Genomic DNA, 23015 nt, shown 5'->3' on the forward strand with positions numbered 1-23015 from the left:
TTCCCAAAGCTATCATAAGAAACCATTGATGCTTTTGGAAACGCAACTCTGAACAATGCTCATCAGAAGAAAAAAAACATATGTTTGAGTTATTTCCCAATAAACAAATAGAAATTGTAGCCTACATAGTACAATTATACTCTTTACATTTAATGTTAAAAGCTGATATTGATCATGTTCTATTCTGTAACTAATGTTAATATAAATCATGTCAGAATAAAAAGGTTGCATTTTATAGGTGCAACGTCCTGTCACTGGCAGTCCCTTATTAAAATGAACCATGGTTTATTTTTTACTACAGTGACCATAGTTCAACTATTTGAAGATTTCCATGGTTACCACTACAAGCAAACATATTTTAACCATGTGCAAACAAAAATATGATCTAATAAGTTGCAATTAAGGCATATTGAATGTTAAAATACCTTTCAAATATAATGTTAAGTGGGTATCTTTACCCATTTTACTCTTAGTAATTTTAATAATTTATTAAATTTAATAATATAAAAGTTAAGTTTAGAAGTATCGTATCGATATCGATATCGGTGATACTGGCCTTGAAAGTATCGGTATCGTATCGAAAACAAAATAAGTGGTATCGTCCATCCCTAGTTCTTCTTCCACAAGGGAATTTGAAGTCGAGGCATTGGTTTCCAGACGGACCGTTAAAAAACGCCACACACACGTCGCACGGAGATCCTGTAGAATTCAACCAATCAGATGACGACTTCGAAACTCCTGAAGTGTTTCCAGAAAAATGTGTCATATGCATCAGACATTCAGCCAACGGTGCGTTGGCGTGGCGTCTGAGACTGAGACTATACCACTCACTTAACCAATCAAAACTCCAGGCCTGCAGATATCTGGATAGGAAGCACTAGAACCAAGTCTGACAAAAAGTGACGCATGCATGTGAAGCCATTCACTGTGAGTATCAGAGCATCATTGTGTCACTCAAAATGCTCATCTTGTAACAAAAGTGGAATGGAGCTTTAATTGCTCTGGCTGTTCACGGCGGCCGTCATTGACTGTAACTGCTTAGAGGAAAGAAAATCACATCCACTGCCAGGCAGCCATAAATCACGGCTTTACTGGTACATGCACATTTGAGTCTGACAGAATCATTTAAAGACTCGGTGGGCTCGCAATCATAGGGCAATTTGAGCTTTCCTTCAAAAAGAGTTTTAATTGAATTAGTCTGAGCGATTATATGCTCCAAACTAATGGGGGCAGTTTCATCTGGCGGGGCTCACTGAGCTGAATAAAGAGCCAAATCTCAGTTCCTCCATCATTACCGGGACTCAAATGTCAGGACGGTATCAGATAAACATTCGCACATACCGTTCACTGGCGTTTCAAAGCCTAGCTTGATCGCTGCAGCCTACATAGACAGCTGCCTTCTAAGACAACACTTAAGACAATTGAATCTTGTCCTTGTTTTACATTTACATATATGTGATATTTATTACTTATACCGTAACTTGCCACATACATCGATAAATACCAGTATACTGATGTTAATCCAACAATGTGATACTTAAAGTGATTTTGTGTTTGGGGACACATTGACAAGTTGTGATCCACAAACAACAGACTGTACTGACAAAGTGGGAACTGCTCCTTTTCAGGAGAAGTTTTTGTGCGTAGCCTGCATTGTACTCTAGGTTCTGGAAGCTGTTCTTTGTAAAATGTGCAGCTCACATACAAACGTTGGGGTTATAATGTTCAGAGACAGTGGTTAAAGTAAATTTTAACCACTCTAAGTCTGTCCGCCTTAGGACAAACTTTTAGAGTTAAAAAAAACCAAGAAAAAACACTCTTCATCTTCTCTAGCGCAGCTCAACAAGGCCTCGTCCCTTTTTTTCTGTATTCCGTGGGCGGGGATTATTTAAATGAGTGACATTATGACTTCACAAGATCCAGAAAAAATACGCATTGTAGTCCAAAAGAGTCGTTCATTGTAGTTTTTGGAAAGTGGATTCTGTTAAATAAAATATCTCCCTTTTAGAGTGGACTTTGAGCTTTGTAACCTTGCAGATCTTTTTATGCTCAAACAGCAACATTACACACTAACTAAAGTAAAAATAAAAAAGTGAAAAAGCATAAGACCCCTTTAAAATAGTATTTTTAAAATATTTTTAATACTTCTCAGTATTGAATGTAATATAAGCATATTTATAATTTACATAAACTTGTCTGCCATCTTAGTTATTATTTATTTTTTATTTTTCTAGATATTCACAATGCATTCTGGGATAGATTTTCACAATAAAGGAATCTTATAAAGTAGCATAAGGTTTCTCCCTTTCTTTTGGGAAAATCAAAATTTCATCCCAGGCCTGTGAATTTATGCGACGGCTCTTAATGGTCACATTTCCTTTTAGTTGACTAAATTTACGTTTCAATTCCATTCATTTCATCAGGATTGTATGGAAGCTTATTTTTGCCACAGAATAAAACAGTTTAAAAGATAATTGCAACTGTTTATCTCACAATTCTTCTCAGAATTGAGAATTTGAGAATTTTTGAGAATATAAAGTCGCAATTGCAAGTTAAAAAATCCGAATTGTGAGATATAAAGTCAGAATTGTGAGATATAAAGCCAGAATTGTGAGATATAAAGTCAGAATTGTGAGATATAAAGTCAGAATTGCGTGATATAAAGTCAGAATTGTGAGATATAAAGTCAGAATTGCGAGATATAAAGTCAGAATTGCGAGATATAAAGTCAGAATTGCGAGATATAAAGTCAGAATTGCGAGATATAAAGTCAGAATTGCAAGATATAAAGTCAGAATTGCGAGACAGTCATATTTGCGAGATATAAAGTCATAATTGTGAGAATTGTGATATAAAGTCAGAATTGTGAGATATAAAGTTAGAATTGTGAGATATAAAGTCAGAATTGCGAGATATAAAGTCAGAGATATAAAGTTTTGCTAAGTTTTTCTTGCAATTCTGACTTTATAATACGCATTTGTGACTTCATATCTAGTAATTCTGACTTTATAACTCGCAACTGTTTGCCTGACGTCGTCATACTCAGATTCTATTCAGAATTCTGAGTCTGGTACTGCTCCATTGGGCTGTGATTATGGGGCGTATAATGCTGGAAGAAGTAGAAAAAGAAGATGAGTGTAAACGATCTTTGCTAGTGTTGTAAAAAAGAATTTAAGGATGCACAGAATACTTACCAACAGAATCATCATTTTTGAGAAAATAGTAAAGGTGAAAGCATATACAAACAAGTTCTCCATTTAGAATTAGAACGAATTCAACCCAAGCGCTCTTTGGTGACGTGGATGGTTACGTTGATCATCTGTCCATCATCGTATAAAGCCCGCCCTGACAATTTGATTGGTCCGAACAGCTCTGGTTCGAGCATAGTTGCTCCACAACGGATCAAGCCCAGACCGAACTTACTGACCTCAAATGTTGTAGGCGGGGCTAAGTTCGGCTGGCATCCAGGCGAGATAAAAAGTCGCAAGTACTTTTTTTATTTTGTGGCGGAAACAAGCTTCCATAGAATTGGGAGTTTTGAGTGAGTGTGAAAAATTTCAAGTTAGAAATTTTGGATTGGGTTCAAGTTGGCCACGTCACGAGAATTTGCTGCATTGACCAACAAAAAGCTGCTTGTTTGGAAAGTGACCATCATGCACCTTTTTTTGCATGCAAAGTTTTGCTAATGTGAAATGTGCACCTTAAGAAAGATTGTAAAACAGTGAAGCATAATAAACCAGAATCAGAAGACTAGGGACACAAGCAATTTTAGCGAAAAATGTTTAATCTCTCCTTGATGCATGTTTATTTACACATAATAAATTTGCAAAATAGGAAAGAGCACAATATTTACACAATGAGCATTTAACAGCCAACCTGTCACAGTTGATTCAAGTCTGAAACTCTTCAAAAGGTATCAGAATTAATAAAGTATTAAAATTCTTTAGTTTTCGTTTTCTTTGAAATCTACATGCTCACATTTTGTTCCTACGCTTAAATTAATTTCATCCTTCCAAAAAAGGACTGTTCCTTCAATCTTGAAACACCATGAGCGGAAATAAAAAAAACCGGATTGGTCTTTTGGACTGAGGAGGAGGAGTGTAAGAAAGAGGGCATGGCCTGACAACGATAAAGAGGCGTGTGGAAAGAGATGGACCGTGGGTAATGAAAAAAACGAGGGAGGAGTTGACAAGGCACTCTGTGCGAAACGAAAACTCTGTGAGTCTGAAACACCTGTTCAGCTTGTTTTCCCTCTACAACGTCTTTTTTTTTGTTTTGTTCCTGTACTCAAAGTAGTTCTCAAAACAAGTGTCGCAAAATAAGAGGCATCACTCAAATACTTTACACTGCGAAATCTTTGAAATGTTAGAATATCTCTGAAGAGATCCACATGTTCCACAACTCAACATCTAAAAACGACTGGAAATCAAAGATAGCACTCGTCATGAAAAGAAATTCAATGAAAACAAAGGCAAAGAAGACATCAAAGTGAAACACATGTCCTGAGACATTACAATGCAACCAGCTGCTTTACAATCACCATCACCAAAGTCTTGCTAACGAAGCACAAAGCACACCGAGATTTTTCCATCCGGAAGAGACGATAGAAAAGAAAAAAAAAAAAAACATGGCCAGACCGTACATTATGATATGTAGAATGAACATCATCAGCCTTTGGAATGAAAGTAGAACAGCATGCTTGTATTCTCGAATCGTTGTGTAATGTCGAAGCATGCAGAAACTCATCTACTGAAAATCAACTGAACATACTAACGAATGGAGGGATCCAAGTCACCTGTAATGCTACCCATCCAACCGTCTCCTTCTACTGTTAGAATTAGGACACACACGTCCGACAGTAGTGTGTATGTCCACTTTTAGGAAGTCTACCTATCTATTTAGCTACTTCACCGCCGGTTCCTTCCACGTGGCTGGCATCTAAAAGAGTTTATGAGAGCTAAACACAAACAAGCAAACAAATCGATCTAATTCGTTTCCGGTTGACGTCTGTGCTGAAAACGAATGCAGTTCCTACAGGTGAGCATCTGGAATCTAAAGGGAGATTGTCTTTACCGTTGAAGATACGTTCTAGAGAGTTGTGGAGACCTGCTCCTGGTTGATTAGGAGAAATCGCAATGGCATGAAATCAATAACGGAAACCTTAATCCCAAAAATAAATAAATGAGTTAAGAGTGATTCTGTTTTACCCTCCCAGCTGGAATGAACCCTGATGTATGGCTGAGGTACAGCGAGCGAAAACCCGTCAAACGCTCTGTTTGTGCGTCTCACTCTCTCTCTCATTGGGTTTCTGACATAAATCTTTCAAAGATGTCTCTATCGCATCTCAGAAAGTCTACATCTGCTTTAATCTCAGTGGAAAGCCAAAGGAGGAAAGGCTTTCTCTTGTTTGAACACGACTGACTTTAAGAGAAGCGCTGCGGCACATGAAAGCGAGTCGCTGCAATACACATTCTCGCAGAGTTACCCACGCTCGCAAGAGAGAAGATAAGGAGAAACTCCAAAACAAACCAAGTTGGCGAAGAAAAGTAAAGCAGAACTCGACTTCATCTGCTCGATACCCCTGAAACAGTTTGAGAATCGCTTCACATTTATATTTGTAACACTGCAAATCACCAATCTTGATAGAAATGAGTTAGTGGACTGTTGAAAACCAAAACCATCAAGATAAAGCACAAAAACATTTTTTTTCTTCTTTTTTTTCTAAAATGGCATAAGAAAGCCAAGTAGCTTATAAGCTCAAACTGGACAAAACAAATAAATAAAAATACTTCATAAAAAGGTTCTACTTCCAAAACACGATGGCTGTTTAAGAACGTTACCACCTTGCTATCAACTTGAAGCTTAACTACCAGTTTTCGAGGATAGGTAACATTCACGTACGATCATTCGGCTTTAAAAACATTAATTTTAAGCTTTAAAAAAAAACGGAGGCTGCTAAGAGAGATGTGGAACTGCTTGGAAATAACATTTGCTACATTTACAGTGACATCACAGAATCTTTTCAAAACGCCAGATTGTGACATCATCAGTAACGGAACACATTCTTCGGTTCTTCAATCTCAAGTTTTCCTTCATTCTAGACTGATTTGTGCAAAAGTTACCGAGTGCTCATGTTTTTAATATGAGAAATGAACACAAGATGAAAACGGCCAATTATTAATTATCGATCAAGTTTTCGCACAGGAATAGAAAATAATATGTCCTCAAGTGGCTTTCAGACTGAAACCATAATAGCAATAAAGGTTGAAAAAAAGTGTACAAACTAAATACACAGATTCATCCACCAACTAAACAATGAACCCTTTGTTTTTCGGGAGGACGTTTTCCTCCAAAAACACTAGGTACCACATGGGAACACATTTGTCTGAGTTTGTTCTTTTTTTTTTTTTGCACATTTTTTTTCACTCTCAGTTCTTCAGTCACTAGGGTAACCAACATTTAAATCATAACACATTTTATCTAAAGAAAATCGTTTTTTTTTTGCACTAACAACATTCAAATAAAACATGGCACAGGACATTTTTTTCAATATTTTTTTTCATAGTTCAGTCTTTGTTTCAAATATCAAATTCATCTTATTCTTTTCTATGTTAAAATGGAAAACTTTGTACGCATCTTTTCACTCTTTTTGTATAAAAATGCAGTTGTATTTATATATCTATACACATTTATATATATATTTATATCATTTTCATTTGTTTTAGTTCCTGTAAATTGTGCAAATTCAGCAGTAACACAAGTGGCAGGAGACTGGATCAAGTGAGTCCTTCGATCAACCCAAAGAGCAAAAAATAAAATAAAAAATAAAATCGTGTAAGCGCTGAAACAAGATACCGTTTGCGAAAAGAAAAAAAATCACTGCTTTTATCCTTTTGTGGGCTTTAAGGTCTTCTGGCTCATAATACAAGACATCCTTGGTGAGTAAAAGCACACAAGCGTGGCTCAACACACACTCCGAAACGATAAAAAAATCCAAAAAACAAAGTCCTATTGGTTGGACGTGATGTCCAGGGGGAAACATTCTGGTGCGTGTTGAGTTCAAAGGAAGTGATAAAAGAGGATTTCCACCCTGGGCTGAGGGGTCTCCAGTGTACTGCTTCTGTCCTTGCAGTCCGTTAGCTTAGTGTGTGTGTTTGTGTATGTGTGTGTGTGCGTGTATGAGTGTGGGCGAGGCTCGGGGATGGGCTCAGGAGGTCAGAGGGAGCCAGCTGAGGTGGGCGGAGAGACGGGAAGGGGGTCCTCAGCTTGCCAGAGCCATGGTGTCGATAACCTGTTCCAGTTTACTGCGCAGTCTCTGTCGCCGAGCTAACTCGTCCTTCTGTAGAGCGGACAGGATCTGCAGAGGAGGAAATGACCTCAGATTAGATTGCTTTCACAGTGTAGTTGGTACTTTAATAATAAATCTTTATTTTCTATAGCGCCTTTAAATGTACATCTCAGAGCGCTTTACAGAAACAGATAAAACAAAGTACACAAAAGAGAAAAAAAAAAAATCAATGAACATAAAAGGAACATGAATAAAAAGAAAAAGAATGTGAAATCAAAGCATTTCAAAAACGATATAAAATTGATACAAATGTTCAATTAAAAGCTAACCTAAAAAAATTAGTTTTAAGGCGAGATTTAAAAATGCAGAGAGATTGAGCTTGCCTTATCTCAATCGGTAAAGAATTCCAAAGTTTTGGAGCTAATGAGGAAAAAGCCCTATCAATCTTAGGGGAGTTCTCGGAACAAGTTCCGGGCTCTCGGCTTAAACAGCTTGTTATGCAGCTGGATCCTGGACTTCCTGTCAAACAGACGCCAGGTGGTCAGAATGGGCAGTAACATCTCCTCACCACTGACTCTCAACACTGGAGCCCCTCAGGGCTGTGTTCTCAGCCCACTCCTGTACTCTTTGTACACACATGACTGTGTGGCAACCCACAGCTCCAACACCATCATCAAGTTTGCTGACGATACGACGGTGGTAGGTCTCATCACTGACAATGATGAAACGGCCTACAGAGAGGAGGTGCACACTCTGACACGGTGGTGTCAGGAGCACAACCTCTCCCTCAACGTCAGCAAGACCAAGGAGCTGGTGGTCGACTTCAGGAGGAATGAGAGAGAACACCGCCCCATCACCATCGATGGAGCACCGGTGGAGAGAGTCAGCAGCTTCAAGTTCCTCGGTGTCCACATCACAGAGGAACTCTCATGGTCCGTCCACTCCGAGGCCGTTGTGAAGAAGGCTCATCAGCGCCTTTTCTTCCTGCGACGGCTGAGGAGGTTTGGAATGAGCCGCCACATCCTCACACGGTTCTACACCTGCACCATAGAGAGCCTGCTGACTGGCTGCATCACCACCTGGTACGGCAACAGTACCGCCCGCAGCCGCAAAGCCCTGCAAAGGGTAGTGCGCACGGCCAGCTGCATCATCGGAGGTGAGCTTCCCTCCCTCCAGGACATTTATGTCAGGCGGTGTGTGAAGAGAGCTCAGAGGATCATCAGAGACTCTAGCCACCCGAACCATGGGCTGCTCTCACTGCTGCCATCAGGCAGACGGTACCGCAGCATCAGATCACGCACCAGCCGACTCCAGAACAGCTTCTTCCCACAAACAATCAGACTCCTTAACTCTTGACCCATCAGGATCATAACACACACTGGACAGAATATCACTCAGCACAACCCACTGTAGATAAACACACATTATATACACATTTATTTATCATACAGCATCTATTGCACTTTGGATTTCAATTTTTCAATCTGTGAATAATATTTTATACTGTACATTGTATATTATTATTACTATTATAGCGTAATGTATATTGTTTAGTGTATGTTTAGTGTATATTGTTTAAAGTATATGTATATTGTAAGTATGTGTATATTGTTTAAAGCTGTGAGAACTACACTCACATTGTGTAAATTATTTATTGTTTATTGTAGAGTTTACTGTGCTGTGAGTAATTGTGGGCGCATCAGTGTAATCTGATGCTGCTTTAAATGTTGTACATGTCATGTCATGACTACCATGTTGCTCGGAACTGCACCTAAGAATTTCACCTACTGTTGCACTTGTGCATATGTAGAGTGACAAATAAAGTGATTTGATTTGATTTGATTTTGATTTGACAACTAAAAGACCAGTTTCAGATGAACGAAGATTACGCGTCGGAGTATAGCGAATTAAAAGCTCAGACAAATATTGCGGTGCCAACTCATGTAAAGCCTTGTAAGTAAGCATCAAGATTTTAAAATCAACCCTAAACTTAACCGGGAGCCAATGCAAAGACTCCATAATAGGAGTGATATAAACACGGAAGTGTTAATCAACCTCTTAGCAACAGAATAAGAAAGCATTGGACGTATTCTGGCAATATTTCTAAGATGAAAGATGTTTTAACTGTATTTTTAACATGTGACTCAAATGTTAGATTTGCATCAAAGATCACTGCCAAATTCTTCCATTTTGATTGAGACTCCATAATTGAACCATCAACAGTTAGGGTAACCGACCCAGCATTACGTAGTTGCTTTAACATGCTTGTTAAAGGTGCAGTATGTAAAATTGACAGCTTGTGGTTGAAATGGGTACTGCAGTCCAAAATCAAAATATTGGAGAGAGTTGCTTCTCCCGCCCCCTCCTCCTCAGACTCAACACGGGTTGCCAGTTTGGGGCAATTAAATGGATTTTTAGTCGGGTATAATCTGGCTAACTGGCAACCCAGGGTGTCAATAATACCATTGGGTAAATTAGCAGTGGGTGGGATTACAAAGACCCACACAAAAATAGACATTCTGACATGGATCACACATTTCAAAGTAGAATAACTGGCTGTAGCATTGCTTTATTCTGAGAAACAAGTATGTGAACTTAGATTTTTTTGTTTTATATATCTCTTTTATATATTTTTAGATATATTTATATATCTATGACAGCACCTTTAAATTTACAATTTCATAATTTTCTCTATGGAATTGATGAAATACTAATGCTGTCAAATCGATTAATCGCGATAAAAGTTATTACATAATATGTGTGTGTACTGTGTATAATAATTATGATGTATATATAAATACACACTCATTCATGTATACATTTAAGAAATATTTGCATGTATATACTTTTATTTTTCTTAAATACATACATGCATATATACATAATTATACACAGTACACACTCATATATTATATAAACACAAACTTTTATTTTGAATTTTTCGATTTGACAGCGCTATAAAATACACAAACAAAGTCTCAATTACACACTTAATGTTGGTATTTCCTCTTTATTTTGTTACACAAATTCTTATTGTGTTGGTCAGGATGCAAAAAAATATATCAATATTATAAAAAATGACGACGAATTCTGTCACTGGAACTCTTATTATATATCGCAATTCCGATTTCTGAACTCATAGGTAAACTTCCCAGAGGACTTAAAGATAGCATAAGAGCCTTTAAGTCAATATGAAAGTGTCCATTTAAACTTGTGGAATTGATTGGATCATAATATTCATGGGGGAGGGGCTAAAAAAGAGGGCTTGATGATGTCAGCTGAAAAGGAAAGTTGTTTCAGATGAGGAGATAATTTAAATTTAGTAGTTCACAATAATAATAATAAAGTAATATATAGCACTAATGTTGACTTTAAAGAAGTTGAGGTTCAAACCTACAATCTTTTGGTTACCAGTCAAGATCTTTAACTACTTGGCTTTATCGCTCCCTTTGAGTGCGTGTTTTTCTGTTGATAGAAATGCAAATCTGCCGATCACGCCGCTCAAAAGTTGTTTGCGAAACACTCGAGAGATGCTAACACCCATCTGTGTGGTTTAACCAAAAGGCAAGCGTCTAAACGTAAAGGAAATGGGAAAGAAAAGAATCTCCAACACCCTCAGCGTTAGATAATGGACTGCTAATTTCCCTCCTGTTTTCACGCAGGTTCAGCGAGGGTGTTCATGTGGACACGTGTGCATCTGGATAATAAAGACTAATGAACATAAACGGCTGTTTAAAACGCAACCAGCTGCAGTGTATTAATGTCAGACAGAGAGAGGGAGAGCAGTTTCATAGAGCAGCGAGATGATGCTTGATGAGTTGTGTTAGACTAAACTCTCCCGAAGGTAAGGAAATGGAAGATGGAAATGAAATCATTTAAAAAGAAACAGGGCTAGGTGCTAACTATGGACACCTTTTTATATCTGCGTAATGGGTGAAGAAACACAGTCGTAAATGTAGGAATAATTATGCAGACCCACTGTGTCTATTTCTTTTTTTTTTCTTCACTAAACACACACACACACACACACACACACATTCCCTCATTTCTGTGTGAGGTAGAACTAAATGGTCTCCTTCGGCGGCTCATTATCTCTCCATTTATCCAGCCTGGCTGGAATGAGTCACTGCTTTTGACACATGATCTCGAGTGTGATGTCAGATGGCGTTACGTGTGGAGGGCTACATGGATAATACTGAATCGGAGTGGCCATGTATTAAAAGATTTCGCCATTTTAACAGCCTATTATGGCTCGCTTTGGTTGGATTCTGGTGTACTAGTCAGAGAAGAAGTCATATTTTTCATCTTTTCCTCTGAAATATCTTCAGAATGACATACTACATACTATTCTTTAAAAAAAACGTAGTATGCAGCATTTAAACTGTGCATAGCAAGTGACTTTTCTGTATGCATTAAATAGCTACTACCTATTTGCTAAAATGTACAATGTGCAACCATTGAGCTTCTATTTCCAAAATGAACTGGAAGTTCTCTGCCAAAATGTTTATGCTAAAATGAACTATTTATTTCTAAGATGATAACTAGACGAAACATGCAACAGTGTGGCCATGTGACAACAGAAATGTGAAATGTTTATTGTTACATACTGCATACTAGTAATGTGCAGTATGCTTGTATTCCATTCAGATCACAGCTTTTCTTTCTGGTTCTTACCTCGTCTTTGTACTTGGTGATGTAGGAGTAGATCTCGTGGAGGGCGCTCATGCTGTTAAACTGGCTCAGGTGGAGTCTGGACTGCTCCGCGAGATAAGCGCTCATGTCCTGATCACTGATGGCGGACATGCGCGCAATGTCTGAGTAATACCTGCAGGACGCCAAGACAGCAGGTCAAGATGAGCATGATGATTTGTGGTCTTTGAAGGTTATAATTAGGGTCTAATAAGGGAATGCATCTCAAAGGGGGGTGGGGGGGTGGGGAGGAGGGGGGAGGAATGCTGTTTCATGCATAGTGAGCTTTTTACACTGTTAAAGACTTGGATTCCCATGCTAAACATGGGCAAAGTTTCACAAAAAAAAGTTGGACGTTTGATTGAGTATTTCTGTGCCAAAAATACTCCTTCCGGTTTCTCATAAGTTTCGGAAAGTTTTTTCCGAGTATGGGTATATGTGACGTCAGATGGGGCCGAATGTCCTTGTACGGGGCGCATGGGCTCTTCCCCGGTTCCAACTCCGGATTTGTAGCTCGTCTAACGCTGAAAGATGGAGCGGTTCCAGCGATTAAGGTTGGAAGCAGGCGGTGAGTAAAGCCTCAAATGTCTTTGTGTTGTTAGCTATTGACTTGTTCATTCAAATGTGTGACTATTCCATTGTTTTTCTATGTAAACACGCACTGGACTTGCAAAACCGTTCCGCTTGCTACTGCTAACATTAAATCGCATACAGTCCATATATCAAACTATGTCCTCATAAACCATGAGGAAACACAAGAATGTTGCAAAACTTGCGCATGACAAACCGCTATAAGCAGGTACCATTGTATGCATACCATAGAGACGTCCTGCTGTAGTCGTCGTTGCTGCTTCTCCTGTTCAATTTCAGCCTCTAGATCTGATTCTGGATCATATATGAATGGCTAAATCGATCTCCATGGTTTATTTAGGATACCATTTTTCCACGTTTAAGGATGTCACAGCTTTCTCAGCTCTCAACGCAATCGCTGCGCGCTCGTGACACTCTAGCTCCGCCCACGCGATACGCCTCCAGCTACTCGTTTTTTTTCCGGAAAGACTCGGTACAGCGTATCTTTCTTTTATAAATATAATAAAACTTAAGACTTTTCGGAGATATGAAGGATGCAGTACTACTCTATAGGCACTCAAGATTGACATGAGATTGACAGAAACTGAGGGTTTCACTCCCCCCCCCCCCCCCCCCCCTTTAAGCAAGATCTCTGTCTGCTTACCTTTCTACCCAGTTCTTGTAGTTGGGAATATCTTTAGCATAGAGCAGCTTATTTGAGGGGGAGTCTTTGCCGAGCTTGTGTTCGGATGTGGAGCAGGAGTCCATGAAGGTTTGGGCAACTACGGAGAGACATGCATCCGTGATGCTGTTCTTGTGGATGTCGAACACAAACTGAGGGTTCTTGATCACATTCACCCAGAACCTTAACGGCAAACTGAGGACGAGGGAAAGGAAATGGTTAGATAATGAGAACAAAATGGAGCTGACTTCATGTTTAATGTCTTAACTGAGATGTTCAAACAGCGTCGCTCCTCACCAGTTGCTCTTCCAGGTGTGCCGAACATCTGAATCTGTTATTTGGTGTTTGTCCGCCTGCTCATCCAGGAAGTCAAACATGTATTTGATGGCGAGAGGGAGGGCACTGCCACGGTGTGCCGTGCTGAATATCGTCTCAAACAAATCATCGACGAATTTCTGTAACGTACCCTGTAGTGAAAGAATATCAGAAGTTACCCCAAACTCTCATTGAATATGTCTCACTTTTTCATATTCAATACATTTAAAATCAGTGGTTCTCCAGTGGTTTTGCCCCAAGCCCAAGATTTTGACAAAATACCTAAATTTACCATACAAAAAGAAATATTGAAATGGTTTATTGTTTACATCAACTGCATTGACATGGTGCAAATATTAACATGAAATATACCATTAAGTTTGACTGTTAATGTCATCAACAAAAGCGTTTTTCTCGTCTATTTTAAACGTTTAATGATTTTATTCTATTATTAATTACATTTACGAATTTAGCATCTTTTTTCTCCACCAGCTGACAACCCCTGTATTAAAAATGACAAAAATATGACCCACAGAAAATGACAGAAAAACCTGAAAAAAGAGACATTTTCTCAGCTATAAACCTTTCCTATTGGTCACAAGTTGCAAAAACGTACTAAAGACCCTCGAGCAGCCGAACCGGAGATGTCGGTTTATTCATCATGTCTGAGAGCGGGAGAACAGCAGTGGCGCTCAGATAATATGGAGTGTGTTGATTAGGATGCTGGCGTGTGTGTGTGCGCGTGTACGAGACAGACAGACACAGTCCGCGTGGTTTCCCAGCATTCATTCCGCGCTCTGTCACCACGCACCATGAAGCACTCGATCCACAACAAATTACCTGTCTCCTGCTGTTCTCTTCCGCTCCAGCATTACATTTATCTATCATTTTTTATTATGTATCAAAATTGACCACCCGAGAGGCTTGTAAACATATTCTGATTTCATTTTTCCTAGCCTAACAATTAGGAGGCAAAGCAATAAGCTACACGACCAAGAAAGGCGGAGAGAGAGGAATGAGGGAGGGAGACAGAAAGCGAAAAGGAGATAGCAAGAATATTATATTGTGTCCTAACCAGGTGCGATATGACGAGATTCGAGCAATTTGTCTGAATGTGGCTCTGGGATGTGACACAATCATAGCCAATCAGAACATATTTGATGTTGATGTGCAGTAGAATTTTGGAGCAATGAGATTCGCATTGGGCAGGACTTCCCAGCATAACAGAAATAGAAACCAGGCAATCAACAACATGTTCTGTCCATCATTGCTTGTTGCATTTGGTTAGGATAAAAGCACAATTTTGCATCATCTTTTATCATCCTCAAAACTTCAAGATGGGCAGACTGAAGCCCCTTTCACACTAGCAGCAGCATGCAGCGACAAAATGACATTATCCAATTCATTTTCAATGGAAAGATGGCGGGCGACAGCAACCGTTGCAGACCGGAAGTGGACATGTCCATGGAGGGACGCAACAAAGTTGACAAATGTTTAACTTTATGCGAATGAAAAACTAATTTCAGTGGAGCGCACGTGATCCACCACTACATCTTGTAGAGAAGTTGGTGGTACAGCAGGTGGTACTTGCCCCGCAAACTCAGAGCCTGAATGGTGTCGTGAACCCAGATAGACCGGCGTTTGCGAAAGTTAGAAAAATAGCCGCGATGGCAAAGAGCACTAGTTTCTCGTTCATCTTTAATATTAAGCATTTTATGTACTGATTCCATTTATATTGAGGTTTTTGGCAGCAAGAAAACTGATTGTTTGTCTAAAACATGGAATAGCATCCGTAAACGCAAGGACCGTAAAACACCCACTAGTGACCTAACCGGTGACAGTGTGAATGCAGCTTAAAGATCACCTCAAAGTTCTTAAAACTTTGAGCAAGAAAACTTCATGAAAGCTCACCTTGGTGGCCAGCAGTCGTGTCAGGTAGATCTCTGACACCATCTTGCTCCCGCGATCGCCCTCGCGCTGGTCTGCGTGGTCGTGGTTTTTGACGAGGTGCCAGAGCTTGGTACCGCTCTCCAGATCGGGCGTGATCATGGGCGTCCTGGACCGCAGACTGTCTGGGCTGCTGGCCGTCCTCAACATGCTCTCTGAGGAGAAAGATCGAGACAATCATCAATTGATTTCCAGCATTTTATAACATGGAGACCTCTATTCTTACATTTGCTAGGCAAAGGAGTTATTTTTATGTTCACTATTTAGTGAACATTGATGGGTTTTTTATCACGTTCATGATACTGGCACCATTTTATAAAAGCAATACGCCATAAAAGGCCATGCATTACAGTCATTTTACCTGGGCCAAGGGTGTTATTTAGGCATCCGTACAGCATTAAAATCCCTGTAACGCAATGCCTCACAAGGCTTATTGCTTTTATTTCATCATAATCTGGAAGGTTCAGAAATCTCTGGCAGTATTGAACTCATACGTATGATATAAACCGAAAACCTAAACAGCATAAAAGTCACATCGGCGGTTGTAAATCAGGTCCGGCGGTCTCTTCTATCTGATGAGCAGTCGGCTGCTAAATACCCAGGAGTTACACATCAAAGATGAGAGCAGAGAGGAGCTGAGCTCTGGCTAATGGATGGTTAAGCACAGTAATCTGTCTGAGGATAAGGCATTCTGGGTAAGGATCATTTCCTGTGGATGCCCTAAACTACAATGAATATACTGCATCTGCAGAATCCATCAAAAACTCCCTCAGGTTTATTCTATCCTTAAGTGGCAAGTGGGAGTGAAAGATAGAGTCCCGCGTCTGGAGTCTAGTTAATCAGTCACAGACTGGCAGGCCGGCGTGCTCGAAAGAAACAGCAACTGTAAGCTTAATTCAGCCTCTCGCAACCCTTTCATATTACACCACATAAAAAAAGTCAAGGCTTAGGAAAACATAATAGTAAAAAAGCAAATAAATAATAAATAAGGGAATAAATAAACCAGGAAATGAGCATTTTTAAGCAACATGGACACCACAAGATAACGGAGATGAACACTAATGGCTGAAACTTACTCTACGCAAGTACGTCAACGCAACGCAAATGTGTCAGAACGCAATTCATGATGCAATGCAAGCGCGCTTGTAGTGTTGTCGCAACAATGGGCATTAGCATAAAATGTCTTCTACAGTCAGTTCAAGTCAACCACTGATGGAGCAAGTTTAAACAAGTTTTCAGATGTGTAACTAACATCTGGTCCAACAAAAGACATTTACCGTCACCCTCAACGGTATAGTACAACCACATGCTAACAATGCTTTTGCTAGAAATAGACCAATATGCCAGCCAGGCCAACTGATGGCCATTTAGAGATAGTTTTAGTGTATTGTGTAGAAAGTAAACATTCTCTTTCCATTTCAGCAGGCTATAACCATACAATTTTTTGGAAGAAATTAATACTTTTTTGAGCAAAGATACATTAAATTGCTCAAAAGTGACATTCATAATTAATAAAGACATAATGTTACAAAATAATTATATTTCAAGTAAATGCTGTTCTTTTGAACTCCTGAAAAAAGTATCACAGTTTCCACAAAAAATATTAAGCAGCAACTGTTTTCAACATTGATAATATTAAGAAATGTTTTTTATGTTTGTGTGTGTGTCTGAAGATTGGAGTGATGATGCTGAAAATATTTATTTTTGCATCACAGGAATAAACTACAGTTTTGAATGCATTAAAATAGAAAACAGTTCTTTTAAATAGTATTTTTTCCCCCACAATATTACAGATTTTACGGTGTTTTTGATTTTTAAATGCAGCCTTAATGAGCATAAGACGCTTCTTTCAAATACATGAAAAAATCTTATCTATCCCAACCTTATTAACAAACGTGTATGTGTTATTTGCTTATGTATATATCAACACTGTATCAGTCACACTGCTTATATTGAAATTAGCCACAGAAAAACCCACACTGGTCATCAACTGCCTTTGCCGAAGCATGTTTTCTATATTTTTATGAGTATGTTTCTGGTCGAACAGGCCATTCACGCATGCATGGTGCTAGCAATGAGCAAGTTTGTATCTCGTTCCTCAATGCGACACAAATCGCATATAATGTTCAGCTCAGGGTAATAAAGGATGACACGAATATATAAAAATACCCAGTGAGCAGAAATAAGACTTCCTCTGTTCTCTCCTGCGGCTTGTGAATGCATCGTTCATTATTAATGGTACGAGTGTCAAACTTCATTACGGAGGCCCAGGGAGATGCATATCTGTCCAGTGCTCTTATCGCCATGTCCATTCTGGAGGCTGGGGAGGAATGCTCATTTGGGTATTGAAGATATGAATTCACTTCCTGTACTGGGGAGTGAAGGGATTTGGAACAATGTTCAAAAGGTATTTTCACGAGCTTACATATCCAGGAAATCAAGTAAAAAAAATAAATAATGTAATCAGATCATGTAATGACAACGATCCGCATTGGCGTCACTCTTGACACCACAGCGACTGCGGTAACTGCTGCCCGTTTCCATGGCAACGAGCGAAACGCGACTTGAACAACAATACGAATGTGTGTCCGGTGTTTGAGCACTCCGAGAATTATCTGAGACATGAAGCCCCCTCTCAAAGGGAAATATAATGGACGTCTGCCATGAGAGAGCCATGGCTTGAGTGCATGTAATTCTGCGGCAATCACGGATACTCGCTTCTGAGAAGGCCAGACAACATTAAACAGCTTTTTCTCTCTGATCCGCTTTCCTTTTTTTTGGGTTGAGGAACAAAACACCTTCAGTTCTGTGCTATCATCACCTCTTATTCGCACAAGCACCCAAAGTGCTCGGTAAACAAAACAAAATCATCACAAAGAAGAGTGAAAAACATCAAGTCCGCCGGCTTTTTGAAATCAAGACACGAGGACACGATTCTAGTGCGAGTCCTCATTTCTAAGGGAAAATGGAGGCCGGTGAGCTTCTGGGTGCAATAAATACAAATCTCTCGGCTGAATATGGTAGACGTGATCTCGCTCTTCTGAAGAAAGTCTCTGAGGAGACGAGACGTGGAAGTTCTGAGGGGGACATCAAAACGGGAAGTTGAGACAGAGTTCTTACCGTATCTGCTGAGGGACTTGGTGAAGGTGGACGAGTTTGAGATGTTGTACGCAGAGTTTTGCTTTGGCACCAGGGCGATAACAGACCCATCTGTTACCTGAGGACAGCGAGGAACCCAACATTACTGCAAAACTCATTCACAGACACATTCATCTATATCATTCATCTATAGTGCACTATACTCTGCAAATCAAAGATATATTACATCACAATACTACAAAAATCATAATGGATGTACACTGCCAGTCAATAGTTTGGAATAATTTCGAAAAAATATAAATGCTTTGGATAATTGAGCACCAAATCAGCATATTAGAATGATTTCTGAAGAATCATGTGACACCGAAGACTGGCGTAATGATGCTGAAAATTCAGTTTTGCATTGGAATAAATAACATTAAAGAAAAACAAAAAAACAATTATTTTACTGTATTTTTGATCAAATTAAGGCAGCCTTGATGAGTATTAGAGACATTGGAAAACATTACATAATTATTCCGTACTTTTGACCATTAGTGTATGATATTTGAATAAAATAATCCAGTTTTGTAGTTAAGACAATAAAACAACTTTTAAATGTGTTTCCACCTGATTAGACTGGTGAGTTTCCATGACTTTTACAGTCATTCATGATTAATTCGTAAGTGTTTTAAAAAATAATTAGTATGCCAGGAAACAATTAAGATATTATTTTGTACAAAAGTCTCCATAAAGACAAAAATAAATACATTCAATACAGAAATGTCCATGACATTTTAATACATTTTCATGATGTTTCAGGCCTGGTGATCACACACACACACACACACACACACACACACACACACACACAAGTTCCAAGGTTTTCCATGACCATGGGAACCCTGGATAGTGTCATGCTCACAGTACACCACCTAATTCTGCCATTCTTCAACCATAACACCTTTATTTTCCTTATTAGTGTTCAGGTGTGGACAGTGACCGTACCTGATAGTGTGCTAGTGTGTTCAGCCGTTTCCAGTCATTATCAATCTTAGTAGTGACATCCTCATCCTGCAGAATGATCCTCGCCAGTCGCCCCTGGCGCCACTCTGCAACAGAAAACAAGATGAAGGTGTGTGTCATTTCATGTTTTAAAAACCAGCATTTGCTTATTTATGAATCAAATTGTCAATTGGGAACATCCCCAAATGCCCCCCAAAGAAAGTTTGGTCATATTTAGCTCACTTTTGGGGACAATTTTGCACTCGAACTCTAGCTATGTGTGTACATTCGCACATCACTCCCACAGCAAGGACGACTGACCACTTGAGGGAAGCTTTCCTCTTTATAAATGCTTCATTTAGAGCACATAACCTTGTGCAGACCTTGTCCGAATCTCCCTGTGCAGAGTGAAGTCACTTTTCATAGCTGAAAAGATACTGAAAACATGCTCTTGCTGTTAACAGAGGCTGAGTGACAAGTCTGACTACGGGTCAGATCTAAATGACGGATCTGATCAAGGTCATGGGAATGACTATTGTAAGCCTCTTACAAGCAAACCGTTCCAATAATCAACCTTCCTGTTTGTTTGTTTGTTTGTTTGTTGCAGGAGGAAGTCGCAGTTTCTTATTTCGAAACAGATTCTGAAAGACAACTGCCAAGGAGAAGAGCAAAGCCAGAAGAGATCTGCAGCTGATAGCATCACTCAGTCTGAGCCAGATGACAATCATGTTGGGAACTGCTCTAGCTAATGGGATCTTGCTTTGGATGATATGGTTCAGTGTCTATTTCCCTGGTGCCCACATCGGTGACTTCAGCATCCATTTATATCAAGCTGCTGATAAGCTGAACATTTGTATCAGCTGACAGTACCTGCTCAGAACAGAGGCATTTGACGTGCAACAGGGATGTTAATAATTCTGTTTAATAATTTAATTAAGCTCATCAATTGTCGATTAATCAGTTTGAGCACAGAAATGTTCAGTAATCATAATCTTATTTTATGAATTGACGTAGGTAACATGCAATAGTCCACTGATATATCCATCTTGATGCATAACAGCACTGCCACCCACTCATCCGAACCGCGAATCACTCCAGGGCTTTTCACACTGCATTTAAGCCTGGGTTAACGTCTTTTTAACCCTGGGTAAGGCCACTCATTACCACAGTTTATGCAACGTTTCACTCTTGTCATTCTGAAACAGGGTTAGCGCCACTTTTAACCCTGGGTAATCGAACCCTCCCCAACTGCAGCGGCAAAGGTGCACACTATACAGTGTGAAATGAAGCAGTGCTAGAATGTTACAGCGATTTTTTTTTAGCAACAGGCAACTAATCATAAACCGCCTCAGTGCTGACCTCACTAAATATTCATGTGCTTTGTACAGCCAAACTTTCACTTGAACATGTAAACATTTTCAGATGGACAGGCATTTATTAAAACCAATCAATCTTATTGACCTCATTAAATATGCAAATGAGAACATTAACCCAGGGCTTCCAAATGTAGAGTGTGAACCTAACTGCCCAGGATTAATTGCAAACCAGGGCAAAGTGTGAGAAACATGAAACAAGTTAAGCCGGGATTTTGCTATCCAGGGTTTAGAATGACCTAATGACTCTTTCTCTAGAGTTCTTACCCAGGTCCATGTCTCCAGCTTTGGGTCTCTGTGAGTAGGGGCTTCCTTTATACACAGCATCTAGAAGCTTCTCTTTCACCTGGGTGATTGTGTCACAGTTCAGGCATTTCACCGTCACCTCCGGGCCGTTCTCGTTCTCCGGGTTCACACAATGAAGTGTCTAAAAAGAGGCAAGATAAATAAGTCTGAGCGATTTATCATTAGCTTCTAGTTTGAGCAGTTAAAGCACTCAGTACTGTAAAAACAAGTTGAAAACACCATGGCTCTGTTCTAAAAAACAAGTGAGCTGCCTTCTAAAAAAGTTCACAAGTGACTGATTTGGGATGCTGTACATTTGGAATTCCATCAACAAAGAGTATAAACACTTCTAAATGAAGCAAACAGAGAATCCACGCAATTCATTTAGAGTTTCCTGTTAGCATGTTGTAAGCTGTACTCTGATAAGCAAATATATACTTTTAAAAGCTTTTTTCATTTTGCTAGCATTTCAGTAAAGCTTTCATGTCAGGAGTGCACCTACGGTGCCTCTAGGTTTTCACTGCATGTGGTCTTTGTTATATCAGCAGAATGAACGGTCAGCAAAAAGTAGAATGCTACAGTTAATACACTTTAGGGCTTTTCACACTGCGCTTAACGTCCACTTTTAACCTGGGTAATTTCACACTTAGAATCAGGGTTAACACCACTATTGCAGCCATGGAAACGCTACGTCATTTCAATGTTTTGAGGGAGGAAAATGTCAAACAGTGATTGTGTTAATTGCCGTGAAGAAGAGACCCTTTTATTCTTACATTTATAGCCTGTAAAGTCCATTCAGGAAAAACTGGGTACAAGGCATGTAAACTATGTAGCAAGGTTGCATACTGTGTCTATCCAATCAGTGACACTGACACTGCAAATATGCAAATAAGGATGTTATCCCAGGGTTTAGGAGTGTACAGTGTGAAACGTCTGCTTATGAATACTAGGATCAATTGTTAACCCTGGGTAAAGTATGAGCAGTGAGAAGCGTGAAGCAAGAAAAACCCAGGATTATGTTTACCCAGGGTTAATTATTTAACCTGTGAAAAGCCATTTTTACTAAACATTACTTTTTCCTCTATAACAATATGCATGTCCTTTAGATGAGTGAGCTAATGTTGTGCACTGTGCTTGCACTGACCAGCGTCTTATAGTCAATCTGTTGTCTGATGAGTTTGTCCTCACTGAGGGAGTATCGGGCCTCTCCGGTGATGGCGTCTATAGGGCCTTTTTCCATCTGCTGTTTAATAGCACAGTACAGCATGAAGAGAGGCTCGCCTGCACACTCCTGTAGAGAAAGAAACAACAACAGTTGTTAGGACTCCACAATGTCATGAATACATGCACCGTGTTTTTTTTTTCACCTCATAAAAAGTGAAAGACAAAGCAAAAAGATGACGCAATCAATAGCCCTTCTTTCCTTTCAAAGTAACACGCGGACATAAAATGCATTTCAGGTATGTATATTGAGCAAAACTTGATTACTGATAAACTGTCACTTCAGATGTGAAAAACAAGCGGCTATAATGGCACACCGCTTTCAAATAATCACAAGGACTTGCCAATCAATACAACCATTAGCCTCTCACACCCTCAAAAAGCCCCTCTCAAAAAAGACAAACAGTTTAAACGTAGGGAATAGAGAGAGCAATAGATGGAGGTTAACGATTGGGAGGAAGCACTTAAACCCCTTTGTGAAATGAACGGATAGGTGTGGAGAGACAGAGGCGGCAGGGATGTGGATTGATAGGCTGATTTCTACATTAGCATTAACATTTTT

At 39.5% G+C, this 23015-nt stretch overlaps 1 protein-coding gene across 1 annotated transcript in view; it reads right to left on the minus strand.

Moving 5' to 3' along the window:
* Nucleotides 1-5721: 5721 nt before the first annotated feature.
* Nucleotides 5722-23015, minus strand: part of plxna1a (plexin A1a) — a 252074-nt gene continuing 234780 nt past the window's right edge. Inside the window, exons 24-32 of the mRNA XM_079802430.1 lie at nt 22377-22523; nt 21215-21374; nt 19578-19681; nt 18612-18708; nt 15456-15646; nt 13527-13696; nt 13212-13424; nt 11963-12113; nt 5722-7357 (exon numbers count right to left, since the gene is read on the minus strand). Of these exons, the coding sequence (XP_079658556.1) occupies nt 7262-7357; nt 11963-12113; nt 13212-13424; nt 13527-13696; nt 15456-15646; nt 18612-18708; nt 19578-19681; nt 21215-21374; nt 22377-22523 (1329 nt within the window). The 3' untranslated portion in view covers nt 5722-7261. The remainder of the gene's footprint in view (nt 7358-11962; nt 12114-13211; nt 13425-13526; nt 13697-15455; nt 15647-18611; nt 18709-19577; nt 19682-21214; nt 21375-22376; nt 22524-23015) is intronic.

Source organism: Gobio gobio (assembly GCF_949357685.1).
Source record: "Gobio gobio genome assembly, chromosome: 21".
Taxonomy (NCBI): Eukaryota; Metazoa; Chordata; class Actinopteri; order Cypriniformes; family Gobionidae; genus Gobio; species Gobio gobio.